This window comes from Zonotrichia leucophrys, chromosome Z (assembly GCF_028769735.1).
Source record: "Zonotrichia leucophrys gambelii isolate GWCS_2022_RI chromosome Z, RI_Zleu_2.0, whole genome shotgun sequence".
NCBI classification, from domain to species: Eukaryota; Metazoa; Chordata; class Aves; order Passeriformes; family Passerellidae; genus Zonotrichia; species Zonotrichia leucophrys.
This window is the reverse complement of record NC_088200.1, coordinates 45,289,412-45,303,300: the sequence shown is the minus strand read 5'-3', so window position 1 is coordinate 45,303,300 and position 13,889 is coordinate 45,289,412. Positions and strand designations below refer to the sequence as shown.

Sequence of the window (13,889 nt, the reverse complement as noted above, 5' to 3'; positions counted from 1 at the left end):
ATTATCAGTTCAAAAATAATACTTATTCCAAGTCTTGTTACATTAAAACATACTTTAATAAATACGCTATATCCATCAAATTTTCTTAGTTTGTTTTATTTTCAGCCATTCCTTCAAAGCTTCCACGAATTAAAGGAATACTCATTACAAATTACAACTCTTGAGGTTCCCAGATGTCACCGAAACAATTCAACTGAAACTGAATGTGTATTTTTCATTTAGATTCAGCACATTTGCAAAACAGTAACACATCACTTATTGACAAAATATTTTCATAGGAATTTTTGTGATGAAGCAAAAGGGTAAAAAAAAATCCAAACCCAATTAAAAATCTTGTGGTAGGAAATGTCTTTGAAATACAGCTTCTTGATGCCTGAGTAATAATAATATGCTTTCAAGTACGGACAGTTTTCTTCATTGGATAAGGTATGGTGTGCAGCTACCACCCATAAGCTTTAGTCCATATTGCTTTTTTCTTGAACTCTGCAAGAGATCTCAAGGCCAGAAGTGTAACTGTGAAGACAGGGACAAATTACATTAAATTGTGCAGTCCAAATGAAAAGATGTGACAGTATTCTTCCTAGTAATTTTACTAGTACAGGTATAGGTTTAGTTCTCCTTTTACTGACTCTTTTAATAATTCCTTCACTTGTGGTGATGTACTAGGCCCTTCCTTTGCTTTGTAGCACATCTTCTATTGAAATCATATCACATGATCTTCTAATTAGTCTATCACTTAGGCACACAGATCAACCAACATTGCAGAAAGCTCAAATTCAATGAGCAATGATGCAAGCCAGGACATAGGAGGCACTGGGAACAACAGAAGCACAAAATCTTAAGTCCTCTGCTCGATTCACTGATTGGAAATGCAACTCACCGATTTCTTAATTCAATTTGAAAGAATCATGTGTTTAGACAAAATCCAGTAACCAACCTAGTCACAGTCTAGTTATTCACATGGAAGTTTTATGTTCTAGTATGTAAAAGGAAAAAAAAACAATGGGAAGCTCAGAGGGAACAGTGACTTATAGAGAAGTCTGGGCATACTAACAATATATGGTGAGCATCAGAACTCTGATGTACAGAAGAGGTTCTCCAACAGCCCTTAGCATTCTGGTGGAGATTAGCAGACATTACAGGGAAATTCACCAGAGTGACTAAGACTGCAGACATCAGAACAAGGGTAATTATCCTATTAATGCAAATAACTCAATAACTGGATTTCAAGAAGCCTTGTTTAGGTCTAACAAATCAGATGGTCCAAAGGAAGTGCCTTGTATTCATGGAAAAAAGCACAAATGCTCTTACCTCACTTGAAAATATTTGTGGTGTCCTCTTAAAATTATTTGCACAGATACTACACATGTAAGTAAGCAATAGGATGCATGAAAGGGCTGCAACTCCTACCATAATTAAACATATTGTCTACTTTCCATTTTTCTTTTCATGCATCTTTTCAACAACTCTCATTTCTCTTTCCTTTTTTCTCAGACCCCTTTACTAGGCTGTCCTAGTTCACCTCCTACCCGTTCCACACAGCGCAGTCCTTACTTGCACCTAAGTTATGTGATTTGTATTCTAGTACTAGAGGATTTCCCAATAGTATGCTGCATCTTTTTTTTAAGGGTAACTTCAAAAACAACAGACAGATCTATTAATGAAATAAGCTTGTGTAATAGATGTACCTCTAGGTCCTCTGGACCCTAAGTGCTACATCATAAGCATCAGAAGATGAAACAGCAAATGTAAAGTGTTACAGACAACAATGTCAACTTACCTGTGATAATTACCTCAAAGACAAAATCTCACTCCTTATAACAACTGAATTTTGATCTATTCTGTCTGTTATAGAAAAATGAGACCCAATTAAAAATATATTACCTTTCAGCAAATCCATGGTAGATTTTGATAATGCTTCCCTAGGACATTCCATCATATTGATCAGCCATTCAATAAACTGAAGATAGAAATATGAAAAAAATCTGAATTAAAAAAGCCCCTGTATCAGAACATGATGAATTATTTTCAGTTTGACAGACAACATTTGATTTCTGCTAAATTCAGTTATCTAATCAGAGGCAGTGGCCAATGAAGCTTCTGCCCAAAGTAAACAAAACACCCTTGAGTACATCTCCCTGTCAACGCAATTCTTCCCATAACTGGATCTGAAACTCCCTTTGTTCCTTCTCATTATATCAGCAATAATTCTTTGTAACAAGAAGGCACATTAAACAGCTTCCCTCCATGTTGCCTGCTCATACCTTTAACCTATTAATATAATTCTTTCTTATCAGTCTCTTGTCCAAATGTTTTACTTCAGAACTCTTATTGCCTTTGTTCCTCTTTTGACCTCTCTCATTTTTTGTTATTTTTTTCTGGCAGTGCAGGGTGCCTGGATGACAATATGGTATTTAAACTCATAAGGATGATTTTCAGGGCAAGGCCTCACATTCTTCCTTAAAACCTAATTAGGTACTTGCATACTAACAGCTCACCCCTGCATTCCTCTGACATTCTGAATTCTGACTTCAGGGGTAACTTTGAGCACAGAAGCATGCTCAGAGAGTTCTCAAGAGATTCCAGTTTGCACAAAACAGCTAACTATTAATCTATAGATCAATAACAGTACTTCCACATATAGCAACTACATGAATTGCACAGTAGGTTTGCCAAATTAGGCCCAAATTTCCACATTTATTTTCAACTCATACTTCAAAATAAATGACACATACTGCAAACCATGAAGAAGATCTTTGATTGCTCTGAATTTACAGTTTGGTGTGTGCAGCTGCAGAGGATCCTTTCAGTGTTTAAAACATGGACTTGCTACCAGCAGCTCCCAATTATCTTCTCCCAGCTGTATTTTCTTAAGAGTTTGACTTCCAGCTTTGGAATTTTTTTTTTTTTTTGCAACTCTCAAATTTTACTTAAGAAACTACTTTCATATCTGATTAACAATAAAGTGAGATCACAATTGAGATGCAATAAAATATAGAGGAAATAACTGCTCTAAGATCCAAGGTGACTACCAAAAATGGGGTGCTTTCTCATGTAAAGTGAGATGCCACTCAAATTTCACTACATGAAATTTTACCTTCTGTGTTTGTTCTTTCCATGGTTCTTTAGCCAGCAAAAGGGAAAGGCTACTTGGAAGGAGAGTGAGAGTCTCTTGCACAGCAAACTTGTCAGTGGGGTGCTTGCCAATGTGTTCCTCATATAATTCTGGTGATACCATGTGGTGTTTCCACAGTGACCAGTCAGCACTGAGGCCAAGCAGTAATGGTGCACCATGGTCAGCCCAGGTCAAAACAGAAGCTGCAAACAGCCACATGAGGAAATCTATGCACTAAACAGGGAAAAGGCAAAAATGCACTTCATTAAATGAATAATAGAGAAGGAGAAAAAAAAATTAAAAACCTCACAATAAAACCCCTCAAACAAACAAAAACAAAACAAAACAAAACCCCAAAAAACCCACCAAAAAACCACCACCAAAAAAACCCACGAAAAACTCATCCAAAAAAGAAACCAACCAAAGAAACCCAAGACCAAAATCAAGATGATGACCTACTCTTAAAAGCAATCATTTAAAAATTCAGGCAAAATTCAAAATGCAAGAACTAACAAGTTTTTAATATCCTTCTACGTTTTGAAGTGCATAAGCCTCTTTATAAATTCAAACTACAATGTCCACATAAAGAAAAGTAAAATCACACTCTTCTAAAATAATCTTTTAGATTAAAGGTGATCTACAACTCACTTAAAATGGGGAAATAACTTTTTCACAGCAAACTGGCTGTTGAGGGAAATCACAGATGGTCACCCTTGTGATCCTTGTTATAAATGGTTGAGAAATATTGCAGCAATATAATTAATGCCCTTCTGATCTAAGCAGCAGCTTATTTTATGTTCTCAAACAGAAGATCTAAAATTGGTGAAAAACATAATTTCTTTAAAACTGTCCAAGCCCTCTCAGAACCAGAAACTACACCATTCTGACCTGCCTAGACAGTTCTACTAGTAAATTCAAAATTTTCCTTCAATTGTTCTAAATACAGTAAATTTTAAGGAATTATTTCCTTTAGTTGCCTTAAGGTTCCATCATAGCCTAAATGTAAAAGTTATTTTAAAGTAAGAGTTTTAAATACACATTCATTCACAAAAAATGTGAAGATCTTCTCTGTGGTGGTGAGATCACAATCTTCTAAAATACAAAAGCATGGAGAATAATGCTTATTACTGTGGGAAAATGTGAAATATATCAGAAACTCCTTCTGTCCTTGTACCAAATAATTTTCACAGCCATTACCTCTTTCAGATCAACCTCTTTCAGATCACCATTTTGTAAGGGTGTTGACTTGCACGCTACATTTCTGATGTAGCCCATCAGGTCTAACAGCCAGTCCATTCTTTTCAGAACTCCTAGAAAAAGAAAAAGAATACTGACTCATGTCAAACACTAGAATGCATTCCTTTTCATTAAAAAGCCAGCACAGAAAATCACTATAGCAGGAAAGTACCAACTGCAGAAGAACAAAGATCATCAACACCACTACTACACTTGATTAATTCTGCCACTGGCAGAAAACATACAGACCCTTAAATAGTACAGAAACGTTGCTTATAATGCAGGCAACACATTGAACACACGCACACACACACACATAACAAAAAAAAAAAAAACGCCAGGAAGAAAACCAAACCGCAAAACCACAAACAAAAGACTGAATGAGAATTATTTCACAAAATGACAGCCTGCAGGACCAAGCATGCACATATGACTGCTACAGAATCCTAAAGCCTCCCTCAATATGCAAATTACTGTGAAAATGGTCCTACAGTGTTAAGACGGTCAGTAAACTGTGGTCAAAGCATGAAAACAAAATCAGCCCTTAATTCATCTCAGGGATGGAAGACATCTCATTGATTCAGATTCTGTTATCCATAATCTGTTCTACCACCTAGAAGCTCACCACCAAGACCACATACAAGTGCCTCCTTTCATGCTGTCTCCTCTTTTACCCAAAGAATCCTCACTTCACTCAATTAAAACTTAATACTCTTTGAAGTTCTTCAAACACAGCTAGCAGCTAAGGCATCTGGCAATATAATGCTTTGAAGTTGTTCACATGCAGACAAAAACCTTTCTGCCATGAAAATGAGACTTCATTCTTGTATCTTTCTGTTCTTGTTTCTTCCTTCTTTATCTTCCTGTGTGTTTCTCCTAGTTCTCTTGCATCAGCCTCTATACTTTGTCAGACCCATAGCTGAGCCAGCCCAAATCATTAACCCACCAGATGACTATCTGGTATAGTTATGCGGAGGAAAAAAAGGAAATTTATTTCCTGTGCTAAATCAGTGCAAGGAGTTCAGGAAAGAAAGTTATGTCCCTAGTTCAACCAATCTCATGGGAACATCCCCAGCCGTCTGTGTCACATACTGGTAAGTCAGATTTTAGGTCAGAAGGTTAGCAGAGTTGCAGTATTGAGATGTACAGATGTACTATGTGCACCTGTAACACTATCCTAAAAAGAGTGGGAGATACAGATCTAGTTAAAATTCTGGTCTGTAAACCACATTGATGAGACAAATGACTTGTAGCTGGATCACAGAAAGAGAAGTAACTGCAGTAAAACACAAATGCAAAGTTTGGTACAAGTACTTGAATAATAAAAGAATTCTGAAGACACTAGTTTTTAATATGGAAAAATTTGGAAACACTTTGGTTAAATCATCTGAAAATTATTTTAAAGGAATCAGTGTAGATTCATAAATATCTGTTGATTGCATTTTTAATTTTTCTTTAAGCCTAATTTTACCTGTATTTTCATGTCTCACAATGCGAGCATGATAGAAACTATGCAAGAACATCCATAAAATATTTTTCTTCTGATGATATCCTGCCACAATATGAATCACGGCACTCAAGTTCGTCAGAGACAATCTGCCTTGAGAAACTAAATACACCTTCACAAACGTGGCCTTCTCGATATTGTTCTGCAAATGCAATAAAAAGAAAAGTTAAATTTAAAGGTACATTTCTTGTGGGAACAGTAAATTCTGCATTTTTCTTTATAAAAACGTAAGAAACTCTGAATAACTAGTAGGCTTCATTTTCCTCAAGACATAATATTACACAGAAGACTGTATATGCTACTTGAACTTTACACTGTTCGAAATAGGCCAGCAAAGTAACTCAGTACAGCTTGTTTTCATACTGCTTTAAATTTTACATTCCCCTTTGAATTGAATTAACAGCTTAACAGTTTTGGACATTCAAGTCTTCTTGCAAGACAGATATACTGTAGTGACAAAAAGAGGTTTTCTTAAATGATGTTTTCCAGTGTGAAATAAGAAGTGAAAAATACAAGGAAATGACAGTTCAGCTTCCACAACCTATTTGAACGTTTGATGCTCTAGTGAATTGCACAGCAAACAGAACAGGGGGCTTTAGTCAAAGATGTTTGTTTTTAAAAGCTTGATCTGAAAACATCAAGTTCTTCCACACAGGTCACTTCCTTAGTGTTTCAGCTGCTAAGAATTCCACTGCTAATTGATTCCACTGGTGAGCTACAAGATAAAAGCTTTTTTTATTCCATTATCATCCTCAGTCATCTTGTCCACCAGGAAACATTCTGAGTGTGAATGTAAATATAGAACATAAAGTCAAGAATGAAAGGTTTTTCAGTCAGTTATTTCACATTTTTAACAGAAGCACAGATCCACCAGTTCAAGGACAGCTAGTCACCAGGATCCATTTACAGTCCAGTTTCAAGCAGGTGGGTATATTAACCAAAGAGGATTTCTAATATTAACCAAGTGGTCTGCTGTTTGCATCATTGGTCTGAGATTTATAAGATATAACACCACTCTGGTTCACACCATTCCTGTTCTGCTAAGAGAAGTAATTCCCAGAATCAGAGAATCAGTTAGACTGGAAAAGACCTATGAGATTATTAAGTCCAACATATGATTCAACAATACCATGTCCACAAGACTTCGGCACTGAGTGTCACATCCAGTTTTTCCTTAAACACCTCTAGGGACAGTGTCTCCACCATCTCCCTAGTGTGGCACTCCCATTCTAAGGTCTAATCACACTGTCTGTGAAGAAATTGTTCATAAAGTCCAGTCTAAACCTCTCCTAATGCAGCTTAGGAGAGAGAGGAGTGCAGCTTTGCATCTTCTCATCCTGTCTGGGACTGGTTGCCTGAAAGAAGAGGCCAACCCCCACCCCCCACCTCACCAAGTTAGTTAAGACTCTGGTTCAAATGTGCCAGGTGAAATCATGAGTATTTCAGTCTCTTTGAGAAAGTTTGGGATATGGATCTTATCACTTCTGCTACTCTCTACTGCCTGCAGATTAAATCCAGAACACTCTTACCAACATGACAAGTAAAACAATCAAATGCTCCCAGTGAGCTAAAATAGTCTGGTGACAATAGAAATTACAAGGTTGCTTGTTTCACATGATCTGGTGATAAAAGGGCATAACTAAATATAATTACCTTGGAGATCTGGACAATGCGATTGATCTCTGAATCAGCCATTTCTGAAATACATCTTGCTACGTTGATATACATCTCCAGTTCACCTCTCTGCAAACAGAAAATTAAATACATGTCCATTTCTGGCTTTCTTCATCATAAAAATTGGTGAGTTTAGGAACTTGTTCATGATAATGATGAATAATTAATCTATCTTCTAGCCTCACCTAATCTATTTTAGAAAATCTGTATTTGCTGAGGAATTTGACGTACATCAATGTACAAAAACAATGATGTTTGAATACTTTTAAAGAATTTATTCTATTTTTAAAGGCAAAGGGCCATTCTTTGGAAGTATTTTCTGTAGCTAAATAGCTTCTTTAAATCACTGTAAGAAACTGAATCCTCTGTGGGGAAAAAGAAAGCCCTTCTCATTGTTCACTTCTCTTTCATTAAAATTTATTTCAGTACTAATACTGTAATTTTCCATTACTGAATCGTCATCATATTCTAAAATAACCAAAAATAAGTTAAACTGAAATTATGCTGCTATTTTAACTAATATAACTAAAAATTGTACATTTAATTAATGTTTTGAATCTGATGCATCAGTGCAAAAGGACGGGCCTTACCATCATTAAAAAAATACCTAGCTACAGTGTTCATACACCTCATTCATACTCCTCACCTGAACCTCATTTGGAAGAAGCTCATATATCTTCTCCACAGCCTGACACAAAAAGCTCCAGCAAAACTGGGCAGGGTTGGGAAGTTTCATTGCCTGGATGAGCCCCTGTAGAACACACTGGCAAATTTCTGGGTTTTTTGTGCGGTTCTGCACTTCAAATTGTTGTATCAGAAGCACTTCTGTAAAAGACTGTAGTTTGTCTTCTGCAACATGTTGCATCCACAGGGACAGGGACGTGAAAAGATATTTCTGAGTTTTCATCTGAAAAGGAAAATTTTTTGCTCCATTTCAAATTCTAGCTCTTCATTGACCTTGAACTATTGTTGGATAAAATTATAAAAAGAGTGGCTCAAACATGACTTATAAAAGCACGTAAAGTGATAAATATTTCTCAGGTCTTTTCTTCTTCCCTTTTTGTCATGAATTTTTTGAATTAAAAAGAGTTCAAACATGTCAATATTCTGTTTTCATTAAAAACTGAAGAACTTACTTTCAATGAAACTTAGACATCACATCCCCATATGGACAGAGCAATATTTTTACATGGCACCCACTGCATCCCTACATAAAACATACAGACTATCTAGACAGTCAGTGACAGAAGTATGATAGCCATAGAACCATGAATGTTGCTAGTTAGTGAAGAAGAATTAATAACCTGTACAAAATGCAGAGCTTAATTCTCTGTGGCTCATCTTATTTTGTGACCTCAAATTCCCACTGCAGCTGGAAAAGTGGTAGTCAGAAATAAAATCTTTTTTTTTTTGGTACTTTACCAGTTACGTACCTTAAAACTACCAGCAAATGTTTGCATATCTAAGACTAATGAATTAAAACAAAAAACATTCCTTGAAGAGATCACAGAAACAAGCAACTAATTTTCTGAGAATTGTCATGAATCTGCTCCTGAACTTGGATAAAGGAACAGAAATGTGCAGTCAAGTGTTCTGTGGGATTCAGGGAGTTTTACACACTGTACCATGGAATCCACCTTTCAATTCCAGAAGAACAGAAACGCAATGAAGGATAAGACCAAATCTGATTATACTGTAGGTTAGTCTGTTGGGTATCTACAAAATTAAGGCAAGGTTCTCAAGACATAGCTATTTTTACTAGTTAGCTAGATCAAGAGACCTTGCTAGAAAAAGTAGGTAAGCTTTTGGACAGATTAGGGTGGACCTTTTTTAAAGACATTTAGCTGGTAAAAATAAAAGATACTTTTTCTCCCTACATGCCATGCTTTATGTCTCCAGTTTATCAGCACTATAGGTCTTAAGCAATAAAGTAAAATGAGTGTAGCAGGTCTTAAGTCTGCCTTGAATTTCAAGGCCCCAGAATAACCTCTCTCTCACTATAAGTACTCACTAAATGGTATTTCTGAAGAATTATGAACCCAGTAATCCTTTTCTGGTGAGACAGCCTAAACATTGTCACTGAGGAATTTTATATGAAAGAGGTGCTGAGCTCCCACAAGTTTTCTGACATACGTACACTGAGACTGTAGATAAGGGGAGGTGCCACCCACATCCCTAAAAGCATTGCTGCATTTTGAGATGACTGGGCCTGTGTCACAGCCAGTTCAAGGCAGAGATGTTTTACCTCATCACCTAAAACAGAAGAAAACAAACTAAGTTATAAAGAAAATATTTTCCCTTGAAATTTGTTCTCAACTCATAAAATAAAGGAGGGCTATTGTTGTACTAGAGCATTGCATTACAACTTATTTTTCTAAAAATCCTACTTAAAGGATTTTAACATACACATAGCACAAACATTTTTTAACACATACATATTAGAAGACTCTTCTTTACATTAATGCACTTTCAGCAAGAAGTATCAGCATTTGTTCAAGTTATTTCAGTTTAGTCAGGAACAAAAATGTGGGAATGCTAACAAAAGTAAAAATTAAAAAAAAAGCCCTCCTTGCCAAATAAAGTCAATATTTAATCCACAGAAGGAAAAATGAGTCAATATTCCTGGACTATGATGTTGTCTGAAATATAAAACAGCCACAAAACAGATGTACTCTTTCCTCTGAAAATTCCCTGATTTACAAAAATAAGACTCCAAAGTGAAAAGTAGGAATAAAAAAACTCTCCAGACATTTACCAAGTTTCAGCTCTTCATAAGAATGGCAGACCTCAGTATAGGAATCTTTTTCCACTATTTAGAAAATTATTACCCTGTGTAATTTAGTAGAAAGTGCATTTCAAACTAGTGATAGCTAGATGAACTACCAAACAGTTCAAATATGTGAAAAAGTGGCATACAGGCTCTAACATGGGCATTGGATCAAGCATTTACCAGTTACTGGTAACAGGATACAATTAGTTGAGTTTTATGATGGACTCATATAAATAGTTCAAATGAAATGTTCAGGCTACTTTCACCAACATTTTAGGGAACTTCTCAGCTCTGATCTTTAGTTTTTCTTCAGTTAAACAGTATCCACATGGTGATGACAAATATATACTTGCAAACACTAAAAAGTCAGTCTTGAAAGCATAATAAAACTAGCCTCTCCACTAACTTCAAGCCCTGAAGAGGGATCCAAAGTTTGTAAAAGCTGCATTAGTAAAGAACACTTGTGACGTATACAGAAGTCTTAATAGAAAACTACTACTCTTACCAAAGTCCAGCCTCATCAAAGGAGAAAGAATGGATGCCCAGTTTACAGGTGGATACTGATGGCTTTCTCCAACTAATGCAATGGGTGCCAGGGCTACTTTCACCAGTTCAGCTGGGACAGATTCAGGGCCTAGAACAGAAGATTCAGTCTAAATTGTATACACACATATGTGGCTGAACAGCTTAGCAAAAAATGTGAACACTACACTGTAGTTCAAGCTCTAGTAAAGAACTGAAAAGTGTTACAAAATCACTGTTACTTCCCTTTGCATCTGAGAATTAGCCATTTCATTTATAATGAACCGATACATTTTTAATGTCCTGTCAAACTGTTTTTTGTTAGTAATAAACAGAAACTTTCTGGTCCCTTGTTCTTCAGTCAATTTATAAGTTAATTACACATATTCATCATCTAGTAAGGTAGTATTTCTGCATTTCTTATTGGGAGAACAGCAGAGTTTTCTGACAATGTTTTCCTTCCTCATCTTGTAGATGCAGACCAAAAGAACAGTCAGATAAGTGCTAACCTTTGCTACATACCATGTTAACTTATGTCAACATAAGTTAGCTCAGTCCTCCTGGAATCAAAACATGGGCATTTTAACCACCATTTAAAGCAGAACTTGCTTCATAGGACAGCAGTGAGCTCACTTAACTCCATATAGAAGCAATCCTCTCTATCCTCCTTAAGACTACCCTGAGACATCTCTTTTTCCAGGCTTCCTCATGTAAGATGATACTTTCTTCAGGCCTCTTTGCATCTATCCCAGCGGTAATCTGTTTAATACCACTCTGTTACAAAGAATCTTAATCCAGCATCACTGAAATAAGGGGCAGCATAAAGTCGGTCTGATGATGGAGTATTAACTGAGCATACAGGCTAACACTTAAAAATTATTTGACTTTCCTTCTCATAGGGAAGAAACATCATCTCACCAACAGAGAGGGAAGAGAAAAGGGTTTTAAAAGTCAAAAATTAGGTGGAGAAAGCGAAAGTCCTAACTACACAATATTAACTTTTATCTTTTTGATTGTAATTAAATTTCTTTTTTAAACATCTCACATTAGCAAAGTTCAAATCTGTACTTATAAAAGTTCTCTTAGCAAATAAAAGCAAGTGTTTAAGGTCATCTTTTATAGCCATAACAAACTTCCCAGAGTAATACTGTAGTTTGATCCTTACCTTTCTTTCCACCTTCAATAGCAAAGTCAATGGCTGCCCTGATAAAGCTGTTTACAGGTAAGTAGCCAAAATCTGGAGGAACTGTGAAGATAAAAAGACTGCTTATATTCTAAAACATCATCAGCAAAATTATAACCTTCTGCTCTCCCAGGTAAATTTAATGGCTAAACTGAGCTGTGTTTGAGCTAACTGATTCTGTAGGTGACTCAGAGTATTTAGACCACAAGACTGATAGACATATTGGCCTTTTTACCTTTAAGGCAAGCTAAACATTTCTGGTGGTGAGAGGTGCCAGATCTGAAAAAACAAATTCACAGATCAACTGAAAAGCCAGAGATAAGAACTTCCTTAAAAATACATTGGGCACTGCAAGCTAGGCTTTGAAGGGGAGCGCTTCAAAATTTTAAGAAGTCCAATGGAGCAGAGACATTTCATATCTATCTAACTTTGGGCAGGAATGCGTGCATGCAGGCATACATAAGAGCAGAAACTTTGAAAGACTTTTCTCTGTGATGTTCATCTACATTTTGTATTTTTGGTTCCCAGATTAGTTCACACCAAAGCAAACAGCTTCAACTTCATTAGCTTTTGCTTGTTACTGGTATTTCATTATTTATTAATTATCCAGCCTTTACTTCACCAATGGATATTGAAACAACACTTAAAGTTAGCAATGTATCGGCCACCCGGAAAGGGCACAGAACACTAATTTTTTTTATTTCAGCTAACCAGAGAAGATCTATTCTAGGAAAACACTTCTAAAACGTTAGCTTTATCTCATGTGTCCCTCACTGTCTTTTTAGTGATGGTGTGCTTTTTGTGTGGTATGCTATTTCTACATGTTCTTTAGGAAGCAGTAATAAAGTATCTTACCAGATGCCCTGTTCTGGGTAGAAGACAAACAGGACATGTGAAGACGTCCCAGAAGTCTTGCTGCATTTGTCTGAAGACCAATCTGCTCAGAGAAACTAATTATCTGTTGAGACAAAGCACTAGTTAGACAAATTTCCCTACACTGCCTCATTCAAGCTGGACACAAACATTACGTAACTACTTTTAAACAGACTTGTCTTGCTTGTGCAAGGTGTGAAGGTATGCTAGTGCATTATCCAAAGGAGGAAACACCTTCTTACCTGTGTAAGGGTTCTGATCACTTCATTCAGCTTACTTTGAAACTGTGAGGACTGAATGCTCTCAGATTTCAGCTGCAAGAGAAAAAGAGGTTAATTTTGTAAGAGACAAAAAAGAAGCAAAAAACAGAAAAAAGTCTGAAAACAGATTACATTTGCACTCATGCCTTTCTCTGGGAGTGGGAGAGAGAAAAGGAGAAAGCTTACATGGGCTCAAAACTTTTCCCCAGTGGCATTGCACATGGGCCATATGATGGCAAATGGAGCAAGCCCCATTTTAAGCACTGCAATTCAATGTTGCTTGAATTAACCAAACATGAATTATTGCAAAAATGTGATGTCCTGGTTTACAGCCATGGCTGTAGGAATGGGAAGCATGCATCCCATCTTGCCTTCTAGGCAAATTTCTCCATGAGATTAAGGTACCATTTGCTTGCATATTCTGACCTGTATCATGCCTCCTTCAGAGCCCACCAGTGCAACCAGCCCACTGACAGCAGCCAGACGTTCCATTGTTGGAGAACCCTGGAAGCATAATTCAGGGCCAGTGAGCCAATGTGATGACACAACAGTACTGCAGGACTAAATGCTTGTTCTTCCAATTTAAAAACCATGACTACTATCACTAGCACACCTCTAATCCAATAGCCTTTTCAGATCAGACTCCAGCATGGTAGATAATACTAATCCCTCTCTTGATGAATGAAAGCTTTATGAATGAAGGAATGAGCTTCCTCCTCACTCCTCCAAATCTGAAATCATCATGGATT

The 13,889-nt window shown here is 36.6% G+C and overlaps 1 protein-coding gene across 1 annotated transcript in view; it reads right to left on the bottom strand.

The window, feature by feature from the left end:
- Window positions 1–75: 75 nt before the first annotated feature.
- The window catches only part of FOCAD (focadhesin), an 86,867-nt gene continuing 73,053 nt past the window's right edge, over window positions 76–13,889 (bottom strand). Inside the window, exons 33-45 of the mRNA XM_064736046.1 lie at window positions 13,567–13,644; window positions 13,123–13,194; window positions 12,863–12,965; window positions 11,990–12,070; window positions 10,808–10,936; window positions 9,670–9,785; window positions 8,179–8,439; window positions 7,512–7,601; window positions 5,823–6,000; window positions 4,313–4,425; window positions 3,098–3,349; window positions 1,885–1,960; window positions 76–513 (exon numbers count right to left, since the gene is read on the bottom strand). Of these exons, the coding sequence (XP_064592116.1) occupies window positions 440–513; window positions 1,885–1,960; window positions 3,098–3,349; window positions 4,313–4,425; window positions 5,823–6,000; window positions 7,512–7,601; window positions 8,179–8,439; window positions 9,670–9,785; window positions 10,808–10,936; window positions 11,990–12,070; window positions 12,863–12,965; window positions 13,123–13,194; window positions 13,567–13,644 (1,623 nt within the window). The 3' untranslated portion in view covers window positions 76–439. The remainder of the gene's footprint in view (window positions 514–1,884; window positions 1,961–3,097; window positions 3,350–4,312; window positions 4,426–5,822; window positions 6,001–7,511; window positions 7,602–8,178; window positions 8,440–9,669; window positions 9,786–10,807; window positions 10,937–11,989; window positions 12,071–12,862; window positions 12,966–13,122; window positions 13,195–13,566; window positions 13,645–13,889) is intronic.